Source organism: Silurus meridionalis, chromosome 8, assembly GCF_014805685.1.
Source record: "Silurus meridionalis isolate SWU-2019-XX chromosome 8, ASM1480568v1, whole genome shotgun sequence".
Classification (NCBI taxonomy): Eukaryota; Metazoa; Chordata; class Actinopteri; order Siluriformes; family Siluridae; genus Silurus; species Silurus meridionalis.
In genome coordinates, this window is record NC_060891.1 from 2,123,752 (window position 1) to 2,148,684 (window position 24,933).

The 24,933-nt window shown below is 40.3% G+C and overlaps 1 protein-coding gene across 2 annotated transcripts in view; it reads left to right on the forward strand.

The window, feature by feature from the left end:
- Positions 1–1,140: 1,140 nt before the first annotated feature.
- Positions 1,141–24,933, forward strand: part of ccdc85ca (coiled-coil domain containing 85C, a) — a 37,071-nt gene continuing 13,278 nt past the window's right edge. Inside the window, exons 1-2 of one of the 2 annotated variants that reach the window (XM_046855360.1) lie at positions 1,141–1,164; positions 1,809–2,750. In XM_046855360.1, coding sequence (XP_046711316.1) covers positions 2,045–2,750 — 706 coding nt within the window. In that variant the 5' untranslated portion in view covers positions 1,141–1,164; positions 1,809–2,044. Of the gene's footprint in view, positions 1,297–1,808; positions 2,751–24,933 lie in introns of both variants that reach the window. The other variant, XM_046855359.1, reaches the window with a different exon arrangement.

Here is a 24,933-nt window from a genome sequence, read left to right on the forward strand (position 1 = left end):
AGAAGTTTGTTTGAAATCTTTGCAAATTTATTAAAAATATAAAAACAAAAACAAAAAAAATCACTTGTACATACTTATAAAATGAATGGATTTAATCCATTTTGGAATGAGGCGGTGACAGTGCTGTAGTTAAGACAAGCATAAAGTAGTATTTATTTATTTATTTATTTATTTATTTATTTATTTATTTATTCACTCCGAGAGAACACACACAGTTCTTTGGCCACAATACACTTTGTCCACTAGAGGGCGACTGATTAACATCCTTTTATTCCTTTAGGTTAAATTTGCGTTAAAAACCGTTTACCTGCTTATTAATTATTACATTAAATAGAAAAAACAATTTTCCATTCCACTATTAAACAATTTTGGAATTGATTTAGTAATTTTGAGATTGCATTAGTTTAGTTTATTTAATTAAACACAATGCGGGGGTATGCTGTTATCCGAAAGGTCGGTTGACGAATGTAAAGTGATTTTTGCAAAAAACAGCCTGTAAATAGTTCGCGAGAAGCCGCCATGTTCGTAGTAACATTTCAAAAGAGAGTTAGTACTAATAAATTATGTAAAAATGTCTGAAAAACTATTTTATTATTGTATTATTCATTTAAAGTAGCAAATAAAACATTTATGACAAGTAGTTCACAATTTTGTTGAGTGTACAGTACAGTACATGTACATTATTATTAAATTATTTCAATTTAATAGTAGTAATTTAGTAATTATTAAATTGAAGGGACTGACGTAATAGGACGGTTTATGTTTTGTGGTTGGTTTAACTTTTGATCAGCAGGTAATGAGTTTAAATATCGGCACCATCATGTTGTTTCCGCTGGACCCTTGAGCAAGGCTCTTAACCCTGTTGTATAAATACAATAATTTTAATTGCAAACAATTGTTTAAAAATTGTAAAAAAAAAAGAGGTCTGCCAAATGTCATGAATGTAAATATACAAATTAACACGTAACGGTTTTGAGAGACAAAAAACATTTTCAGCCAATTGAAATTTAGAATTTTAATGATAAAAAGTGCGTCACTGTTCTTGTGCAATTGTTACGTATAACAGGCGGTGGGCGGAGCTACACGGCTGCAGGTCTCAGGGAATTTTCAGGCTCCTGTCCCTTTAAGAAGTTCTCAATGTGCTTTAGTAGGATCACTGCATGGGTAAGGGCAGGTTCTCCTTCTCCTCTCTCTCTCTGTAGGAACCCACCTGCTCTCTCTGCGGTTTATATAACCTGCTCTCATTACACATTTCTTTTTTTAAGAATAAAACGGATATTTGGACAGAAGGTCACGGTAAGAAATATCGATCTGGGGGACTGAAAGTGTCGCTGCTGCTCAGTGTTGAAGGCTGAACTGCTTTTCTGCGGGATTGATGTGATTTCGTTTGACTGTCTATATGTTAAAGTACAAAGATATAAGCGTGGAAATGACATTATATACAATGACAACAGTATAGCAGCATTGCTTAGTGTGTCATCTGTGTTCAATTAGGAGTGTAAAAAAAAAGGTGGAATAACTGAATAGTCCAGGTTTTTTTGTGGATTGCCAGATTGGGGTATTTCAAACATTTTCCTTGATATCAATTATAAAAACATGATTTGTGTACAATAAATAAATCCGTCCTCGAGAATTATGCTAATTTTTTTAAGAAGGGTTGAGCGTTTATACAAGGGTTTAGATCATGATTTAACGTCGTTTTAATCAGCTTAATCTGGCAACCCAAGCCAAAATTGCATACACTGCAGTGATTCAGGCACATGTTTATTCTCTTATTCTGTCCTCTTTATTTCTTTTGCATCCTGCAGGTCATGCATGACCATAAAGTCTAATTCACCCTAAATATATTGAAGAGCTGACGTTCCAGGACGAAGGAGGAGTTTTCTGTGTTATTTGGCTTGTCAGGTTTCCTACTTCTTGGATTTTATCTTCAAACCATGGGTGTAATTTTAGATCTACTGCATTCATGTAGGCATCATTAGAGACCGTTTCACTTTCCCTTGAGAGCCAGCCATCCATCCATCCATCAAACGGAAAAAGGAATATGGCAAAAAATGTGAGCGAAGTCCCGAGGGAGGATTTGAGCAAAATCTCAGACGAGGAACTCCTCAGACTCAGCAAAGATGAGCTGGTTCGAAAGCTCCGCAGGGTCGACAGCGAAAGGATCAGCTTAATGGTGGAGCACGGGAACATGATGCGAGACGTGAACCGGAGACTCCAGGTTCACCTGCACGAGATCCGCAATTTGAAAGAAGTCAACCAGAAGCTGCAGGATGACAACCAGGAGCTCAGGGAACTGTGCTGCTTTCTGGATGACGACCGGCAAAAGGGCAAAAAGCTGTCGCGCGAGTGGCAGCGCTTCGGCAGGTACACGGCCGGCGTGGTCTGGAAGGAGGTCGGATTCTATCAGCAGAAACTGAAGGAGCTGGAGGTGAACCAGGAGACCATCATGCGAGAGAATGTGGAGTTAAAGGAGATACTCATCATGCTAGAGGAGGAGAGGAACGGTGCCGGGTCGAGGAGCTCTATAGACAGCCAGTCCAGCTTGACCAACCTGAACGGGGGTACAAATAACGTAAGGGATGTGGGGGACGGAAGCAGTACGTCTAGTACTGGAAGCGCTGGAAGCCCGGACCACCATCACGGTCACGGTCACAAACCTGTCGAGGGCAAAATAACGGCTATTAGAAGGTCTATGGACGATCTGTCAACTAACCACCTCCATCGGAGCATCCCGAATGGACTGAACGGTAAGTGAAGCGTAAATCACTTTCCACTTTTGCTACCAACCTATTCACCATTTTCTTTCCACACCAGTCAAATGGTCAAAAACGCTGGACATGCCACGCCCATTGGGGACAACAGTAACACCCCACGTGTCAAAGAACAAGCACCATGAGCTCATTCCGGCGTGAACATAGAGCAAGCCACAAATACCTAGGTTATCTAGAACGTATCAATTATTATTGGTTAACTGTATATTTTGAATTTTTTAGCAAGGGTTAAAACTTGCTCAGATTTCAGTTGTAGGCAAATTTCAGCAAATTCAAAAATAAAATATTGAAATAAAAACAAATTATCACATTAAAAAGTCTGCAATTTGAAGTTACAATTTTTTAAACAGTGAACTGAACCATTGTGATGCATTGAGGCGTGTCCTCAAATTTCATGTCCCCCCAATACATGTGTGTGTTTGTGTAAAAAAAAAAAACGATTTCAAACCCAGATTCTCATCAGCCTGTGAAGGAACTTTGTTAAGTGGATGATACGGGATGCCTTCACTGATCTCCCGGGAGTAACCCTGGAGACGGCGTACGGACCTTGGCTCGGGCTTTACCCTGTGCACAAGGCTTTGTTTGCACATGGCTGTGCGAGACGGCGCTCTCCCTCTCTCTCCCTCTCTATCTATCTCGCAGCAGCCTGGCTGTACAGATGGCACAGCACTAATTAGCATGGCCTGTAAAATCGGGTCTAATGAGGATTTAATGCTCTCTGTGGTTGTGTACTGTGCTGTAAATTCACTCAGCGGACACCTCGCTGGAGCTTTAGCTCTCTCACAGCCTGCAAGGGTTCAGCGGTAAAGTGTGCACAGAAACGGTCTTTACACTGGAATAACTAATGTAAATAATAATGTAATTTTTTACCCCCCATCACGTATACATAACAGAATTTCATAGTGCTTTCTTCGCATATCCCAGCTTGTTAGAGGTCAGAGTGGCATGTCAGCCGTGATACAGCACCTGTGGATCAGAGAGGGTTAAGGGCCCTAGTCAAGGGCCCAAAAGTTAATTTTGCAGATGCTGGGGCTTAAACATCTGACCTTCTGATCTTTAACCCATGAGCCTTATTCATCGTTTAAGAACCCTGTCAACACGCGGCATATTAAAAAGTTCCAATAATACAGATCAGTCTTTCAGCTGCCGTAGATGCACACCAAAGCTTCGTTCTCTTAGAATAGAACTAAATGGCGTGAACGTAGGATGTGCGTTTTTTTTCCCCGACATTTGTTGTGTAAATGCATTAGTGAACAACTTATGAGGAAATCCGTTCACTCAAGACCTCAGCCAACGAGCTGTCTAGCCATTTTTTCCTCATCGCTAGAGAGAACGATCTATTAGCATATTTGTGAATATTCATACAGCATTTTTATGGTGTTATTTTGTTTGTGTGTGGGTGTGCTTTTAAAATTTAACATTGTTGAAAGTTGTTTGTGTAGGGATTGTATAATCGCTTGTGTGTGTGAACTCTGGTATGGTCAGGTTACGTAACCCCCTTCTGATGCACCGCGTTGAACATTTTATGGTCATCGCCAAACCAGACTTTGCGTAAAAGAGAGTCAGGGTTTGTGGAACTGCCTTGTATTTTCTATTTATTAAGAGTTTGTTGCTTTCAACCTTCAGTGCTTTTCCTGTAAATTCCACTTGTAATATGGTGTCTATAGTAACAGGAAGGTTACCAAGCAGACTGCTGTAGGGATGAGCCTCTTCAGGATGTGCTGTTGCAGGAAAATAATTAACTTCTGAGGGGATAACAGCGCTCCTCCGACTCTTCTGTTCCTTAGTTATCGCTCATACTCTCTTTTTTTTTTCTTTTTCTTTCAAGAGTTAATGTTACATAACAGGATTTTACACACACACACACACACACACACACACACACACACACACACACGTGCGCACATACTCGAGCCTGTCTACTCAAACGGAAATGCCGGTAAGTCTGAAGGTGTGGTTATGTTTAAGGCGAGTACATGATGGCAGCTCAAGTTGTCTCTGAACATTCAATAGAGGAAATATGAGCAACATAATATTTAGATTTTTGTTTCTTCATTCATTTATTTGGTGGTATTGATCTTTTTTTTTGCATGATATAGACAAAAGTTTGTGGACTCCTGACTGTAGGATTATGTACTTATTTTTGAACATCCCATTCCACATTTGCTGTTATAATATCCTCCACTTTTCGAAGAAGATGAGATTTGTGAAGATTCATTTAGCTACAAGGGTGTTAGTCATGTAGTCATGTAGGTGAGATGAGGCCTGGGGTGCAGTCAGCTTTCACATTCATCCCAAAGGTGTTTAATAGGGTTATAGTAAGAAAAGAGTTTGGCGGGAAAAGTGAGGTGTCCCGATATTTTTGTTTATGTAGTGTAGAACTGTGGGCACAAGATGGTAGTGGGCACAAACCCACCTTTATGGGTGTACCAAATTTGTGAGGTGTTTTTATTCTCCTTTTTCTTGCAGAAATATTCTACATTTGTCATGTTGTAAGGAGATGATCTGTGCATAGCCTTCTTCAAATAATTCTGCAGATTTTCGATAGATTTTTGTACTTTGGGTTCAAGCTTTGGGTCATCATGTCATGATGAAAGGTGAAATCTTTTGAGACTGGCAGGTTTTTACTGTATTTCTTGACTAAAGCACTATTCTCAGCTGAAGAGAAGCAGCCTCATACCATGATGCTACCCCCACCATGCTTCACCAAGTTCTTAGCTTTTTTTCCCCCTCATCACTGGAGAGCAACAGACTATTAAAATGCCAAACGCAGCTTTGCATAAAAAAGTTAGGGTTTGTGGATCTGCTTGTATTTTATTTTTATTTTGCAAAAGCATGCTGTTTGTATCAGGATGTCGCCGCTACCACCACCAAGTTTCACCAAGTTATTTGGTCGATAATCTGTCTTTTTGTTGCTTTCTTGCTCGTAACTCAAAGATTAAGATCAGAAGGTTGTGAGATCAAATCCCAGCATCGACAAAACTACCATTAGTGGACATTTGAGCAAGGACTTTAACCCTTAATCACTTGGATGTAGCAATGGTAATTGTAAGTCTTGGAAATGCTGTCGATGTAAGATTTGGATGAATTGAGGCGTGCTTGTTATAGAGCTGCTTCCGCGGAAAATGAATTATTCAACACCGCATACTTCTGAGGAGCGACCTGCAGGTGAAACTCACTCGACAGGTCACGAACAAAGAAATGTCAGTTTCAGGCAAAGACCTAAATATAACACACAACAGCTCGTGCTGCTATTTACAATGAACGCGCATCACAAAAGAAGCCTTCATGTGGTTTTCCGCACGGGAGTTTCATTATAAAAAATATATAAAACGCTTGCAGTTTGTCCTCCATCGAAACAATGTTTGCACTATTAAAAGATGTTTAGAATTCTTGCTCCGGTTACGTCGCTGCCTTATCTTCCCAGTACCTGTAATGCTGTTTTCTGTTTTTACCATGCCAGCAGCTTTCAAATAATAATAATGCCACCCACTAAAGTCAACAAGCTTCCTGTCGGGCGGAGCGTGGCGCTCCTACAGAGCTTCCTCCCCGGGCTGAGGAGGAATGCAGAGAAACGCACCAGACAATGCTGACGTTTCCTTTGTCGTTTCGCAATATGTGCACACAATGAGAGGATGCAATTCAGAACGAACTGTTACTCTGACACTGGAGACTAAGATATAACCAAATAAGCATTTCTTCAGAAATTGCAGCGGTAATTAAATTAAAAAAAAAATTTTTTTTATATTGACACCTACAGTATGTCATATCATTCAACCTGAACCTTTTGATGTTTTAAAGTGCTTATAATGATAAAGGAATTGCACTTTCGCACCCCCAATGAGGTCTTTTTATATTATTCCAGTGGTTTATTACAGCCTTTTACGGTGCCTTAATATTTGTTATCAGTTCTTTTGAGATATAAAACTGTGAATCAGACTAAAAAAGCCACACACACACACACCCCGCAGACATTCTATGGATTGGAGGTGGTGCTTGGGTTCACGCTGGGGTTACACCATCACGTTTCCCATGAGTCGAGTGAAAAGCCTTTTTACGTTGTTCTCTCACGACCATTCATCAGGTCTTCAAGTCATGCGCTTTATTCCAATTTATGACCATGACACACGAAAACGCTTTCAAGTTTTAAGGATGTCTATTGGGCCTCATCTGAAATAAGATCATTTAGACTTGTGCATGTGTGTGTGTGTGTGTGTGTGTGTGTGTGTGTAATAGACTATAATTAGAGCAATGAAATTTACTGGGTAAACGTCTCATCGCTCTCAATAACCTCCGTCGTGATTTATCTTGTTTGTCTGGTAAATCCGTCACCCCTCAAAAGCGATAAAAGTAATTGAAATTGTACGCTTGGGAATTCTCTGGGTCGGATTAACTAGCGCCCGAGCGTTTAACTCCGCGTGTTGTTGCTTGTTTAGTCGTGTGTAGCTTTAAAGATGTAGCAAACGATGTTCGAATCGCATCAGGCAGCATGAAGATGAGAAGCAGGACAGATCCTCCATAAAGTCTCTTGAATCTGGAGTTGAACGAGGTTATTGCTTACTCCCTGGCACTGTGAATCGTCTCGAAAATAATAATAATCTGACAAAGGCGTGCACTCCCTCTCAGGTGGTCTTGCTAGAGCTGGTTTTAAATGGCCCTGTAATTGGGCCTTCATGCCTCAGGCTGTTACTAACCGCTCTCCTGAGACAACAAACCCAGAAACACTTATCGGAGCTCATGAATCTCTTGAGCGATGGACTTTACAGAATCTTACGTATACAAATTTCCATGCTTGCTATTCCGACGAGAAAATTACCTCCTCTTCGTATTGGCGCTTTTTTTTTTTTTTTACGTTTTATTAAGATGCAAATTTCCAACAAGGTGCTTTGCTTCAGCTTCTTTTCACCAGTAAAAAACAATCCCACGGTCCTCGTATTTGTCACCAGGATGCTCTTGGCCCACGTTGTTATTCTCTTGTGAGTTATTTGCGGCTCTGAGAGACTTAAAAGGGTCTCAGTGTGATAATACTCAACCTTGTTTAGATCTAGGGGTCTGGAGGCCTGGACAGGATCCATATCAGTAGCAGAAGATAGCTAGCTGTTAAAGGTTTTTTCCTTTAGATAAGGGACGGGTGATATGATACACTGTTATGTTATTGAGGATAAACTGTGGCATGGTACGGATTTCTGAGAATTTTCGTTACTTGAGAATCAGTGTCATAGATTGAGTTTAAAGCCATGATCAGAGAGGACAGACTTGGACTGGACATCTGCTAATGCTGAATGGACAAGCCTGGAGATTACTGGAGAGATTTTGCTGGTGTTGGTACTGCCAGCTAATAATTACAGGCTGACGTGCCATCGAGGCAGAATTACACATTTAAAACTCGCATGATCGCACGGGTTAGGAATTTGCAACTCGTGAAAACCTTGTGGAGGGTTTAGTAGTCATGGAAATGGAAGATCAAATACGTTTGATTCATGAGGTCTGATTAAAGCTGGTTGGAATTATTCATAGTTCATCATTTAGATGCATCCGTGTACAAAATGGACTTGGTGTTGGAGCTCTAATAAATCTCCTGGATACACATTTGCACTTTTTGGCCGTATAGTACACACTTATAGATGGGAATTATTTACACACTCAATGTGGCTCGGTCGATGATGTGTTCCCTTAAGAGTGTGTTTTGTCCGATCATTTTTTTGTCATCGCCTCTGGCTCTCAGATCTGGCTCTGAGATTGATGAAGTCGTAAATTCCTTCACTTTTTGTTCTGTTTTTGCTAAAACACCTGTCGCGCAGGTCGGAGACTGGTTACGCCTGTCTCAGATCAGATTTCATTCAGAACTAAATAAATAAAAGTGCATAAAACTGATATGAGCACAGTTTTTCAATTTCTGTCCATAGCTAAAGAATATATACCCAGCTTGAATTAAGTACTGTCATATGATATCGTCCTTCTCTCTGTCTCTCTGATCCATTTTCCACATTCTCAAGTTTACAATGTGGGAAGTATAAGCTCCAGTGGAGGAAAGTGAGGTCAGAGCAAACCACTGAATTGAAGCATTATAGACCATGAAGTGATAAAAAGAAGTGAATGGTAGCTTTTGAGCCATGATGAAGTCAGATAGTGGTAGTTTCTTCAGCCGGGTGGTAAGATGGAAGGGTAGAAAGGCATGCGCAAGCATTTTAAGCATTCTTGTATGATTGAGGGATTAGAGTGAGGTTTGAGTTTTGTTCCTGATCATTAGCCTTTATTGAGGGCTGTGGCTTTTGGTTTTCGGGGGTTCAATAAAGGGGTAGAATTGTGATCATTGAGATTTCAGGGTATAATGAGGTAACTTTAAGCCCTGGTATAAGAAAGAAGTATTAAAGTTGCGTTTGAGTTCTGGTCAAGAAGAAATGACATGGAGTCGATTTTAGAGGTGTGTAATGGGCTCGGGCAATAGATGGTGAGGTATGATGATGGTGGTAAAAAGTCAACGTTTTAAGTTGTAGGGTAAAACGTAAGGCACTGTATTGGTATATTTGGGTCTCTGGGCTAACATAAAGTAGCACAAGAAGATATCAGGCTTGGGTTGTAATAGATGTTTTTCTCTGGGGTACTAGAAACACAGGGTGTTTAAAAGAGTGTTTTAGGTCTTTGGGTTAGATTGAATGGTAGGAGCGGGTACCATGTGAACTCTGTGATATGATGTAGTGATTAGAACATAGACATGGACTCTCTCAGGCTCTGGGGTTAGATGAAAGAGCCTGACAGATCAAGACATGGACTAAGATGCAGGTGTTAAAATGGGCTAAGTATAGATCGAGGTCCCTTTGTATTCTGAGGTAAACTAAAAGGGTAGAAAGAGGTACGTTTTGGGGTTGTGAACTAAAATGGAAGGGTAGTAACATGTACCTTTTGGTATTCTGAGGTAAGATTTTTGTAGCAAGAGTTATTTTATTCTTTTTTTCCGGTTATACGGAAGGCTTGAAAGGTTTTGTGGGATAAGTCCTATCATTTGGTCTCTTGGTTAAATTGGTAGGTAGCAGATAAGAGGGTGGTGTGTTTTAAATCAAGACAAAGTACTGGTTTAACTGCCGAATCTCAGCAAGGTCAGCTTTCATCTACTTTTTCATCTTTATCGCATGTCTCCATAACCATGAGCTCAGCATAATACTTCAGGTCTCTGTGTCCTTGAGGACTGTAGCATATACATTTCCTTTTTCCCTATCATCAAATGAGGGAATGATATTATCAGATCTATTTTGAAGTTCTCTAACAGGGTTTGTGGTTCGTGTCCTTTAATTCGACCCGATCGAGCGAAACGGATTGAGTAGAGGTTTCTGCTTTAGAAATTACTCTCCAAGCAGCTTTTACTTTTGGCTTGTCTTGCAGGATGGATTGTTTTGTCTTACATTAGATGGAATGCTGGAGGTCTGGATTGCCATTCGTTTAGTTTTACCTTGGTAGGGATTTTTGTTTGTGTATTTCAAGATTGTCAAGTGGAGACACATTTGCCCGACACAGAAAATCCACTAAAGCGAGCAGTTGGTTTGTCTTAGGCCTGTTGAGCTTTTGGTTTTAATCTGAAAATCCGTTAATCCATCACCCGCCTCTTTCTGGGTTTGTATGTATCTGTTTTTACGGCTTGCGCATGTCCAAGCTTGTGATTCAGTAATCGCTGACTGAGACATTGAGAAATTAATCAGGTTGTCATGACTCACCCCTTTTGACTTTTTTGTTATTGTCTCACTGACCCAAGCAATGACCTTTTAGACTGTTGAGATTTTGGTTCCGTTTTGGACATGGTGTAAAATAAAAGGAGACCACCTGTCAGTGGTATAGAAGGTCTGTAGGTAGCTTCTTTGTTTTGGGGTTTAAGTAGAGGAACAATTTCAGACTGTTGTACAAGGTGGAGGAGTAAAATGAAGGTAGTGTTTTAGCATTGGGGTAAAACTAGAGAAAAATTTTAAGAAGAATATGAGCAGTCAGATACTATAGAGGGCTGAATAAAAGTGACATGTTCTAGGGGAAAATAGCGGTATGTGAAGAAGTACTTTTTAGGCCTTGGGTACAGTAGATGGGATGAGATATCCTTTGGGTTCTGCCATTATTTGGCGAAGTCACAATGTCCTTGATATAACCGCTGTAATGTAAATACTACTCGATAAAAGACTTGTTTTCATGCATATTAGAGACATTCAGCCAAACCTATTATGTCCAGTGCTGTGTAAATGAATTTTGCTCTAGAACACAAGAAGGCTCTAAAGACCTACACCCCCACCCTGGTGTACTCCATATTGATGGGAAATGGGGTTGTGTGTTGTCTTTGGGGGGGCTGAGAGTGGCTGAGTGCCTCTGGTTTAGACCGGGGCCATCTGTCCATCCGCATTGTTCAAAGCACAAAGGAGGAAAGGGTATTCAAGACCACCGCCGAGAATGGAGCCATAACGTCATCCCATTTAGACCTGAACCCATTCGTCATTGGGCTTGTTTCTAAATCTTTTTTTTTTTCCTCCTCCCCTTTCTCTAACACTCCCCCCCCCCTCAATCATTTTATCTCTCCACCAATCATATAACTGCTTTTATTTTCAAAGTTGTTGATGTGTCAGAGTGCCGTTATCACAAACGATTTGGAAACTAGTGGGGGTTCTGTTTTCCGCCCAGCTGATAAGGACGTCTTGCGAAACCTTTTAGGCTCCTTTTTTTTTTTTTTTTTTTTTTTACTCTTTTCCATTAGCCCCACTCACATCCCAGCCAAATCTCAGTAGGCTTTAGAGAGTGCTGCTCCAACATTCTGGGTGCTCGGTATTTCATTTTGCTTATTTGTAAAGCTGAGGTTTATCCCTGTGAGTTATATAACCACGCAGATTTCCTCCAGGCTTGCTCAGCTTTTTGTAACTGGATTATAAACAGTCTTCGGGCGGTTCGATGCTTGGCTGAGGTCTACTCTTGGGTGACGTTTGTATGAGGCTCGTGATAAAAAGGCGCGTGAGGGGAAAATCGAACTTGATCATTTTGGTTTGATGTAAAATGCCAGGACAGGCTTTAATGAAACATTTTCCTCTCAGTGGACTGGGACCGTTTAGTATTAGACTTGTTCTTTTTCATTTCAGTTCAGACAAAGTTCAGCAACCTATTTTTTCTTTCTTTCACTCGGGTAATTAGCTCCAGCAATCTTGTAAATATAATTTAAATGCCACCGTAATCCAGCAACCTTGATGTGGCACCTTTTGATTTTTTTTTTTTTTTTGAATTTTGCTAAATTATTGGGTGTGAATGACTTTTTCACTCTACCCCGAAAATCTCTTTTCGTTTCAGAGCTTTTCTTGTGTATCTATTTTATTTTTTATTTTTTATTTTTTTTTATATAAACCAGTCCTGGCTAATACCTCTGTATTTTTTTGGGGAAAGATGTTGAAAATATTTGATTATTTATGCCTCTGTAATAAAGAAAAATTCTTTACGGGTTTGATAACTGGGATTAGCTAGCTGTCTGCAAACGCAGGATATAGAAACGCATTGCGTCATTAAATCAGATGCCTGAAATTCCACTTTCTGCTTTTAACTTAAATGTAAATTAGTCTCGTCAAGTTCGACAATCCAGCATGTCGTCAGCATTTACCTGTCTAATTATGCTACCTTCAAGCTACTGTCAAGTTTGGTAAGATTTAAAGGGGAGGTTAGTGTACCCTGATGTGACCGGCTAATCCAAATATACAATATATTACAACAAAATATTGTTAGCACGATGATGCATCGTTAAGGATCGGCAGCATTATTTGCATCATTCTTGCTGATACCACATTGGAAAAAAAATACCGGATTCTGATTAGTCAGAACCAATGCCACAAATTGCAAAGATTACATTAATGCGCTTGTTCTGGTTATCATTTCCATAGTAACTCGTGTAATCGGTGAATGAGGCATCACATGACATTTTATGAAAGGAGTCTCCAGTCCTAGTGCTTTTGGAAACCAGAATTTAACCCTGAAAGCTTTTCCTTTGTAAACTGAAAAGTTTACGAGTTGCTTTCTACGATTTTTTTTTTTATTGATTTTTCGAGTAGCCAGTGAGGGGGGGAAAAACTGTTTACAGCTACTATAAATGTAGATATAAATGGATAAAATGTGCACTGTAGACAATGCGATTGTTAGTTCAGATAAATCTCTCTGGTGTAAAAGTATTATTTAGAAAAAAGAATTCTGAGGTAGCAAGACTAGCTCCACTTTATCACACTGTTTCATTCCTTATTGAAGAAAGTATTTTGTGCATGGGAAGTTTTGCAGCAAAATCATAATGTTAGCCTGGTTAGATCTGTGTGATTAGCTACTTCAGGAAAAAACTTGGGAGTTGTATGTCCCAGGACTGACAGGTACGCTTTGTGCTGAGGCATTTCAGGAATTCGCTCAAACTGTAATTGGATGTCCATGTTATCTCCGCAGCCTTCGCTGAAAACCCCTTTTAACAGCGTCCTACTTTCCTGACTGAACTCTGTCCAAGATCTCTCCATAACCCACAGAGCGCACAGATGAAGGAGTGTAAAAAAGCTCTCGCGAGTCGTGTGTGTACTTGTACGACGCCGACCTGCAGCGCTTTGTTGTGTCTTCATCTTTTCACAACCGTGGTGCACGGAAATATAATCAGTTACACAGCTGATTTAAAATAAAAAAAACAAACAAAAAAAACATCCAAAAAAACCCCATCAAACCTGAACCTGACAACGGAGATGTGCGTTCTGATCTGCTTAGCTCGATTGCTTGATAGTAAATGAGTGAGTAATGGAGCACTCAAATTACCAGTTTGCTGGGTGGGGACTTGTTTGTTGATCTTGTTAAAACAACTCTGTTTAGCCAGCAAAAAAATTTTCCTCCCTCATTCCTTTACACTAATGGGGCTGCATGATTCTTATATTCTTGAGGAAATATGAATCCGGATCATTCTGGTTTTATACATTTACCGCATTTGGCAAATGCTCTTATCCACATTTATTTGATTTATACAATCGAGCAGTTGAGGGTTAAGAGCCTTGCTTAAGGACCCAGTGGCAATTTAGTTGTGGTGGGATTTGAACTCATAACCTTCCAAAATCTTAACCACTCAGCAACCCCTTGTATTCCTTTTCCACCACCCCTGTGTGTTATTTTTTATCCAATTATAAGTACAATAACCATCACAGCACTCTATTTTTTTTATTTTTATTTATTAATTTGTTATTTTGTATTTTTTCTCTTGACTTTATTGAAGCAAAAATTGGACCATCACCGGAGACTCTAAAATAATATTTTTTTGCCCATATCAACGCATTTCATGACTTTAGAAACAAAAAGAGCGTTATTGTTAGAACTGGCCTCAAAATCAACACAACAAACGAAACGATTTGATTCGAAAAAAAAAATTTACGTGAAATAAATCTTTTTTTTTTTTTTTTTGCATGATTTTAGTATTCAACCCAATCGATGATTATTATTAATGAGTTGTAAGTTGCAGGGGGCCAAGCATTAAAGCTACAGCGATTTGTTATTTTATTAAATTAGGACTAGAGCAAATGGTGCTTCGATCGGCCTGACACGACCCGAAATCCATGGTTCGTGCTTGTTCAGTGTGAAAGACCTGTTTCTCAAACACGACTCAACAGTGCGAGATTTCTGGGGTTTCCGCTGAATTTGAAGGAGCTGATTCAGAAATAAACAGGAGAATGAAAAGCGAAGGCAGAGCACGACATACCGAGGTATTGATAAGATTATAGCATTGATAAGAGGTATTAATAAAAGTGTATCCTAGCAACAAGCCCCAGTGTTTGACTAAAGGGTTTGTCTGAGAAGTCTACACTAGGAAGAAACTAGAAAGGAGCCACTATGAAAGTCATATGGATCGCCTTTTTTTTATTGATCCAAACGAAAGAGTTTAACATGAAAACAATCCGTTCACATTCCTTCGCGTCTGAAGTGGCGCTACATCTGCGGACGATAATGCAGGCACCTCTCATTGTGCGAATAAAACGTGCATGTCGACTACGACAAGAAAAATCAGTCTGGAATTAATACGTACATTCATACACATTTACCTCGTGACTGTATATTTACCTTTCAGCAACGTCAATAGCTCAATTCCAAGTGTGAGTAGCTCCGCCCTTTTCCGCTACATATTACGCCGTGATCATGTCCAACATTTGCTCTGTTGCGTAAGAAGAGAAATAAGTAAATAATGTTTTGCCAGACACATGGCTCCGATTGTGAATGCTTCATGAAAACAACACAACTCTCCACGTGCTACTATTGAGCACGAGTAAGTTTTGGTCGCCTGCCCGTGTTGTGTGTGTTGTTCTTTTTTCTTTTTTTTTTTCCACAGCTGGGACAGGAAGTAGGTTTCCCAGACATAACGCTTGCGTTTCGTTGTGGGAAGTTTTCAGGTGACCTGCTGAACGCAGCACAAAGCAATTGCTGCAATTTCAAATGCTGAATTCTTTCGTCCGATTGGTCTGAAGGTGATGGGGGGAAAAAAAAAAAAAAACGGTTGAAAAAGAAAGTGTGGAAGCGGAGAGTTTTCAGAAGAACGCGCCGTCTTTTAAATTTATCCTGATTAGTGTAGACGTGCCCTTACAGTTATCTCATTTATACAACAGAGCAGTTGTAGGTTGAGGGTCTTGCTTGGTGGCACTGGGATTTGAACTTGCAATCTTCCAATCAGAAGTTCAACCTTTTAACCACTGAACTGCCACCTTCCCATTCAAAAGCATGTATTCATTTATACAGGTGAGATGTTTCAGGTGCTATTTATAATAGGAGTCTCCAGTGTCTTTGTGTTTTTAACAGGCAGCTAGAACTTATTCCAAAAATAGCTTTCAGACATCTCAGGAACGGAGGAGTTTATGTTTATACATGATAAGCTGATGAGCTGCTTTAATCCATGGCTGTTCAGCAACATTAAATGTAACGGATAAAAAAGTAGAATGTTGAAATCTGTGACGGAGTTAATCGCTTAGTTTCGGCATTGTTTTAATACCAACTGACTTGTTGCACAAGCTGGGACAAACGAAAGTCCCGTCTCTGAGATCTCTGAACCCTGGTCATAAGAGTCAAATCAAGTCAAGTTTATTTCAATAGCGCACTTTCACAACAGACATTGTCTCAAAGATCAACAGTCGAGGTGAATGGTGTACATTTATCCCTGATGAGCAGCCATGGGGACTGTGGCAGGGAAAAACTCCCTTCACCGTCCTTCATTTCCTGTAGTCCGCTAAAGTCATGTGTTTTTTCCTCTTCACATGTTTAGGTAGCAGAGCTGATAAGGCGTATCGGGTTTGTAACCTTTCTTCTTCTTCAAAAAAAGTGCTGTAATTGGTCAAACGGGAGGTGTGTCGGTTCTAATCTTTTATAGGTCATATAACGACCAATCAGAAAAGGCAGCATGGTTCAGAGTATACGTTTTAGGTATTGCATACAAATTTTAAAGCTGCGGCTTGTAAGTTTTACGTGCTACAAATTTTCATGCTTATGCAAATTAAATTGAATACATTTGTGAAATTTCAATTTAGTGTCCTTGTAAAGAAAAAACCAGGATGGAGCAAATTTCCAGGCCAGCAAAAAGCAAAACCTGAAATATCAATCTAAAGCTACTGTTATCTATTAAATCGAGTGGAAACTATTTCAGCTCTCTCCGAAACCTTTGAAATGATTGTTCAGAAATACCCATAAAAAATGACAAACTGCAGCTTTACCATTGTCACAAGAACTCGTGCGAATTTTTTTCCGTCATACAGTTTGGGTGTTAAATACACAAAACTGTGCACATTTCTATTAAGTCGATCTTATAATCCACCTCTCCCTCCATGAGGGATGATTACAGGTTTACAGAGGATTAAAACATGGCGTCTGTGTTTAACCTGACCTCAGGACCCCACGGCACTGAGAGGCTCATTAGCCCAGACGTCGCATCTCCGAGAGTTGTGTTACAGTCTAGTAGAAAGGACGCTTCTGTTGAGTTTGCGTATCGACTTACATGCTGATTGTGTTGCCTTCTGTTCTCCACTGAGTCTCTCAGTATGAATGTAGCACTCAAAGTTGTGGAGTTGTGTGGTGTTTTTATTCGAGCAGTCTGTGAGCCTGATGGATCGATATCGTATATGACTCTAATCTGATTGATTAGAAAGTGTCGATTAATAGTTATATAACAGGAGTAGTGCAGACGTAATTGTTTCTATAGTAACGGCTCATTTCACATCAAAGAGTCTTCACTGATAAGGTCAAGTTTTTTGTTTGGAGACATTTATGAAAGGAGCCTCGAGTGTCAGTGTTTTAGTTTCTTTCATATATAATTAACTTTGCAAAATAGATCATTAGGTTAAGATTCCAAATTGTTCTGATGTAAACCATGACTTGGTACATGGATGTTCCATGACAATGGACATAATTAGAAACGGACAAAAACTATGAAATGTCGTTTTTTTTAATAATATATTGTAATGCCTGGCAAATTGCTGTCAATATATGAACAATTAAACACTTCATGGTATACCAGGGTTAAAATATTTCGACTTTATTTTCATATCGTAAGTTTTTTCTTAAAATATTGCGATTTATTCTCTTTATTTTCATACTTTAATCTCGTAATCGTAGGTTATGATGAGGCCTTTTAGTGCTACGTCGGGAAAAAAAAAATCTAACACTACATCAGTGAAAAAAAAATTTATAATATTGTTGCAAATAATCATTATTATATAATAATACATAATAATGAACATTGAATTGTATTATAAATTGTAATTGTAAAGGTATGATTCTTAGAAAACTGCCTTCGTATTCACATTTTTACGCCGTATTATTTCCCACAGTCACCGCACGGCACTGCACAGTGTTTTTTTTTTCTCCAGCCTGGTAATAAAGTAAGCTCTTGTGCAGCCCCAACAGAACGAATCAATTTACCTCATTATTACCAAACTCGCTCTGCTTCCAGTTAACCAGATTAAATCGGAGCGAACGGAAGAACGATGGCGAACCGAGGAGATTCATCTCGCCGAGCACCGCTCAATGTTTAATCTCATTGTTGTGCGTTTATGAGGTCAGTGGAAACGAAGGCTTGCTCATTTCAACAACAGGAAGTTTGCAGCTGATGCTTTTATTTGGTGGGTGCTGGAGGGTCGATTGGGGAGTTTCTGGCTGCTGTTTTTACAGAACAGGTCTGTGTGGGCGTATGTCATTAAAAAGTCGAAGATCAGAAACTCCTATTTTTATATAATTAAAATGCTTGCTGTTAATGTTTGAGTCATGCATAGCTTTCTCTCTCTCTCTCTCTCTCTCTCTCTCTCTCTCTCTCTCTCTCTCTCTTACCTTATAGTGCTAAAGGATGACTAGTGACAGTAGCTTGCACAAGGACACTGCACACACCCCTGTCTTCCTCAGTCCCCCCCTTGCGGCTGTTTTATTTGCGAATGCAGGAAAAAAAGATTTGTTGACATTCGGATGCTCCCACAGGCCGTGTAACATGAGCAGACGCTCCATTCCCGTCTCACGTGCATTTCTTGGCATCCCCTCCCGCCACGTCTGCCTGACATGCCACAATGTGTCCGGTGCGAATTTCGAAATGCCACAGCGTGAGATAGCGAGCGAGAGTGACAAGATGCGATAGCTATGAGCGTTATCGTTCCGTCGCATTCTTCGTCGATGTTGATAAGCGCGAATGGTCGAGGCTTTAATTTATTCGATGAGATAAATGGAATAAAGCTGTCAGGAGGCAGAAGTAGAAGGAGAGAATTGTAGCAATGTGTAATCATAAGGTAGATAAGGTGTGGGATTTTATACTAATATACCAGTACATGATGAATTGTGGGATTTTAAACTAATACACCAGTACATGATGAATTGAGGAAATTAAACCGCTTCTGCTTTAGCAGTAAGTACACCTGAGTGATCAAGAATGTCAAGCAAAGCAGAATACACACACACACACACACACACACACACGTATAACAGAAAGTACCACAAATCTGTGAACACATGGGAACTCGCATCTTTCAACAACACGTTAAAGCCTGATCAGGTGAAGCCTGATATGCTTGACCTGGCCAACACTTTTTTTTATGTATGAAATCGTAGTAACTGAAATATTTACACATGTATTGTATGTACCTTAAATGGACAAAAGTATTGGTGCACCTGACTTTCCCGGTATTTACTGGAACTCAGAGACCCAAACCTTTTCCAGCATCAACAATGCCCCTGTGCACAAAGCCGGCTTAAAGAAGATATGCTTTACATGGGTTAGAGTGGAAGATCTCCTGCTGTAGATCTCTGACCTCAACCCTATTAAATGATAAATGTGAAGGCCGACTGCACCCCAGGCCTCCTCACCTCACCTCCATCAGTACTCGACTTTACTAACACCCTTGTAGCACAGATCTCCACAAAATCTAGAGGAACATCTTCCCAGAAGAGTGAAGGTTATTATAACAGCAACATAATTGGTACTCAATGTGGAATTGGATGTTCAAAAAGAAGCACATACCAATCCTAAGCTCAGTTGTCGTAAAATTTTTGTCTATAAAGGTGGTGGTACTGAAGAGTTTTGAGACGAGCTGTTTACAAGAAAGTCCTTTATTTATCTACGTTTACACACCATCACCTTCAAAGTAGTCTCCTTGTACATCAATGCTGCGTTCCCAGCGTTCCTGCTACGTCTGGAATGTGTCCTGGAAGTCTTCTTTTGGAAGGTGGTGTTCTCCTGATCTTTCGCCTTCCTCTCGTGATGCACTTCCACTCGAACTACTTATTGCAGCCTCGCCGTAAACTTGCCGAATCATGTCAAACATCGGTGTGGCAGATTTGCCCAGATTCATGCAGAATTTGTTCTAACTTGCTGTCCATGATGAAACTGCAGACACGGTAACGCCCGTGGTCACAGCCACCAATGTACACAGGACGATGTCTTTTGGCATACTGACTTATGAAGGTTGGTGCTTCCTGTGACTGTGGGTGCAGCCTTGTGCTGCCATCTGTTGGCATGTTACAAAACTAGTATTTAAACCTTGTAGTGTGTGTAATATCAGGGTCTAAATTCTGGATTTTGATTTGTCAGGATGAGGGAATTATTGAAATGGTTAGCATTTTTGGGAGCAGTTTCCAGTGTCAACATGGTTGGTGACTGTTTATAGCTGTTATAACAAAAGTGCTAACAGGAACTAACTTTACATTTACAGTTTATAAACATTCATTATAAACAGAAAAATATGATGTGAATTAAACACTTTATGGAACTACCATTCTTTGGCGTCATTCCACCACCTTTGAAGGCTGATTATTTTCCTAGAACGACACACACAAGTTTGCTACTCAAGTTATTACTTGAATAAGCTACAGGATTGGTTTAAATTACCTGCCAGAGTTTTCGTATTGAGGACTTTCTTAGATAAGAAATGGTTTCTGTTGCTCTTCTCTGGAGGATTTTTTCTTTGTAGCCCCATTAAATTGAAGGACTTTTCCAGTGAGAGAGTTTCAGCGCTGTCTGTGCAGAGAGAGAGAGGGAGGGAGGTGGATATCTCGTAACGTAGTTAATGATTGAAATTAGCTCGAGCTGCTCTTTCTCCGCTGAGCTTGTGCAATATGAACTCCCGCAGCTCTCCCAGGCCTTTCAGAGGAAGTAGATGGAACGAGACCTCCGAGTGTCATTGGAAGAAGGCTGATGAGGGAGCTGGCACTTAAAAACTCCAGGCGTGTACACGAGACGGTTCTCGGTTTAACTAGCGGATTTAACTTTGCCGGCTCCTGGAGTTTTTTGGAGACAGACTTAAGTGACTTTAATAGTACAAAGTGCCATTTCTGTTACGTTTTTCCAAACACATAGAGTTCAAGGCCAACCAGGATCGAGCAAATCTTATCACATCATAAAAATAGTTTGTATTTCGAAAAAAATACCTGTGAACGGTGCGGGTGCTCTGCACTGCTGACAGATTCAGATCTTAACAGAACTGAAGAATGTGAGTCCGAGTGTATCTGGCGTCAGATCACATCTCATAGCATCGGCTAGGTGTAGAATGTCCACCAATCGCAATCACACCGGCTTGGATTTTACCTAAACAGCTCGGATCGGATCCTGGGGGCTAAAATGAAATGACTCTTTTTTTGATCTATTATCTCATGTTTAGAGGTCATATGTAAATTATTGTGAGAACATAGATTTGTTTCAACAGATTTGTTTCAACAGTGCCAACGAATTCTTGATTCTTATTAGATTTATTTTCACCAGCATAAACCCTGATGTCTCCAGTTTTGGCAGTTTATAACACTCAGAGTAACTTTTTCCCACACGAAGTGAAATTTCTTTTGGCTTCATTGAAAGAAACTAAGAGCAAATATGATGATTAGACTCAAACATTTTTTTACTGTTAACAATAAACATAACAGGTAGCTAAATGGGTTACAGAAATATAGCTTCAAGCAGCAATACAAAGGGGCAGTTGCCAAGCAGTTGATTTTTGGTAGCTTTACCAAACCATAAACATACAACAAGTACAAGGTGTTAAAACAGACCCGTAATCTCTGAAGGAATTTTTGTTTGGACAACATTTCTAAAAAGAGTCTCCAATGTTGCCATTTTATATACTCAGTGGTTAAATTTTCCCCCCATCCCAAGTTTTCTTGCCCTCGTTAATAGAAGTTGAATGGAAAGATGACGATAGAAAATGTTTTTTTAATAGACAGCAATGAACACGTAGCTACATTACTTTGGTGCATCATCGTAGATTTCATTATGGACCTCCAATGAAATGACACTCGCTCTTACAGAAATGTAGCTGCAACAATCCAAAGCGGGCCAAGCACTCATTTTTGGTGACTTGCATGTACTTGTGATACGTACGAGGTGTCATTCTTGAAGAAAATGTAAATTTTTTTTTTTTTTTTTTTTTTATCAGGCCACATCACACTATTTGGTTGTTGTACGAGAGGTATCAAACCCTATCAAGACCATGTGCGTTACCGCATCTGCGATTTCATCACAGCAAGTTAGGACAAAGAGCACACGTGAAACTGGGCAAATCTGCCACAGAGATGTTTGACATGACATTTGTTTGACATATGGCGACACTCCAATGTTCAAGTTGTTCGAGGTGTTTTGGGCGGAAGCGAAATAAATTCGTTTTCCAATTTGGCAGATGTTTGATGCGTCATATGACGTAAATATTGAATTCACATGTTTAATTGGTTGGCGAGTAGATTTGAAGTCGGTTTTACACGCTGCTTTTAGCAAAAGAAGGATAATTTTCATGGACATTAAACTCGGCTCTTTTGTTCTCCACTGAGGCCCAGGGATCAGTCTCCTCCACTCCTTCTCTTCACATCTGATGGATTCAGTATATACTGCAATCAGTGAGCTGCAGGAGAGCTCCGGTCGGTTGTGTGTGCTGTTGACTGAATCCAGGCCAAGTGAAAGTCGCACAGCTTCAGGTTTCATGAGGAAATACTTAACACCAGAGAGAGAGAGAGAGAGAGAGCGAGAGAGAGAGAGAGAGAGAGAGGGAGGGAGGGAGGGAGAAGACAGCATAGCCGAGCAACAATACACCACTGTTTGTTCAGCCCCGCTTCAACATCTTGGATTCATTTACATCATTCCAATGGCCGGGACATGCACGTTTGTTTTTATAGTATATACCTTCACGTATGATCTCAGCAGCAGGTCGGATAGCGGAGCTAACGAGAGTTTTATTGAATCCAGGACTTTCAATGGAAAGGCTTTTTCATTCTGGGTTTCTAAATTCTGAATCTGCTTTGTTGCCCGTCAGTGCAATCACACGATTCCTTGAGACGTGACATACCACTGTTTATTTATATTATGCATTAATTCTTAAATAATCCACAATAATCCATTTTATTATATTATTTGGAGGTAATGCACCTTTTTCGAACTTCATTCAAAGAGCGGATCATGTAGTCGGTTTTAGGCTCCAGTGCACCGAGTATGACGCTTGTTCATGTCGAGCAGGAGGAACAAAAGCGCTATGCTGTAAGTAGGTCACGGCTCTGTGACGAGACGTGATGGAGAGAGACGTTGTCTGAGGCTGTCCCACACCCCGCTGTCTCTCTAATTACGCCTCTCTGTGACGAGAGCAGCAACAATTCAAGTCAAGTCATTTTTATTTGTATAACGCTTTTAACAATGCACACTGTCTCAAAGCAGCTTAACACAGATAATGTGGTAAGGAAGAATAAATAAGATTGTTCTTTGTAAGTGTAAGGTTGTTCCTAATGAGCGAACCGGTGGCTACTGTGCTGAAGAAAAAACTCCCTAAGATAGCATAAGAAGGAAACCTTGAGAGAAACCAGACTTAAAAGGGAACCTCATTGTCATCTGGATGGCACCGAATGTCCATTTATTACAGCTAAACGATGTTGAGGTGTGCAATGATTGTAATCAAATGCAAACTGTACTCCTGAGTCAGTGAAGCAGACTGTTGACATTAACTACAGTCCTAATCCATCTTCAAGCCGCTGAGGTGAAACCATCCCCAGCTGCACAGAGTTGCCTCCAAACTAGGAGAACACCATCCAGAGGCAGGCTGGGGCGAAGCAAGCAGATCCGAGGAGAGGAGAGGGACAGAAACACTAGTCACTGGTACATCAGAATCATGTTTAACTTGACTGAGAGAGAGGGATGGAGAGAGAAAAAAGAAGGATCAAAGGGTCAAAGAAGGATGACGAGAAGCCATTAGGTCTCATTTGGTCTCAAGGAGATTATACAATTTAGGACTGTTGCTGATCACCTCACTTCCTGTTATCAGACAGTTATGACTCCTGCATCGTATAATTCCTCAGTCAGATAATTATACTGGTGTTTTTGTACACCGATCAGGCATTTATGATATTATAAAATTATGAGGGGTGAGGTGAATCACACTGAAGGCCGGCCCGTGTGGTCCAATCCAACAGACGAGCAGCTGTAGCTCAAATTGCTGAAGAAGTTAATGCTGTTGCTGCTCGAAGGTCAGGACGGTTTTGGCAGCAAAAGTGGGACCAACACAATTTTAGGCAGTTGGTTATGATATTATGCCTGATCGGTATATCATGATGTAAAGGGTCCTAAAAGTTTCATCAGAAATGCTGCTTTATTTTTGCTATATTTAAAATTTCCGTCCCAACTCTGATTGCCATGCAGTTATATTTAACCCTCGATTAATCTCTAACTTAAAAAGAACGATGCGGCGGCACTTTATTTCTTCACTATTACCGCTTTCTTCCCTTCTCGTCTGTACAGTTTGCTCAAGCCGAGCGACTATGGAAACTTTCATGCCGATACTGCGGTCTTGTTGCCTGCTAACCTGAGAATTTTTGTTCTCTACTAATTGCAAACCACAATTAAACACAAAATATCCCTAAATGACAGGCATCCATGTGCAGCCTTGGGTCCGAATTACAGTAATTATTATTAACACTGTTTTACTCTTTCCCTTCCGAAAAAAACTTGATTGTAATTTGGATTGGAGTCCAGTTTCAGTTCATGTCAACCGAGTCACTCCTGTTTTTCTGTGTGTGTGTGTGTGTGTGTGTGTGTGTGTGTGTGCGTGGTACTCTGAGTTTAAGAGCCTAATCCTGCCTGTTTCCCATCGGTGACAATAGAAGCTGCCACACAATGCAGGCAAATGCTCCATTGTGATAACGAGCGTGTGGTCAGCCGAGTCCCACGGAGTGTCGAAATTAAAGCAAAATAAAGATAAGCCTGCGTGATTCCGATTATATATTTTTTTACTGCAGTTCAGCCCTGCAGAGATGAAAGAGCACGGCGCTGATGAACTCATGAGGAGAGGGGCGTTTCTCTCTGCATGCTCCCCAGTTCTGTTTCTCCTCAGACCAGCAGCAGGAGGTTGAGACTCGCGGCTCGGGCTGCTCGGCCTATCAGAATGTCGTCTCTAATCCGTTCCGGGGTCAGCTGATCAGACGTACTCAAATTAGATTAGAGAGTAACGAGGAATTCAAAGAGGATCTGTTTTCGCTCGAAATATTTCAGGGCAACAGGGGGATGGTGAAACGGTGATAAGCCACGCCCCTTTTGTGTATGAATTGTGATTATATACTGTTAATCTTTCTTTTATGTAACAAAAGATAACGCTGCAAATCGGGGTGCACCTTTGAATACTTTATCGTTACCATAGTAACGGCTCGACCGTAGAAATGGGAATAGCTACGC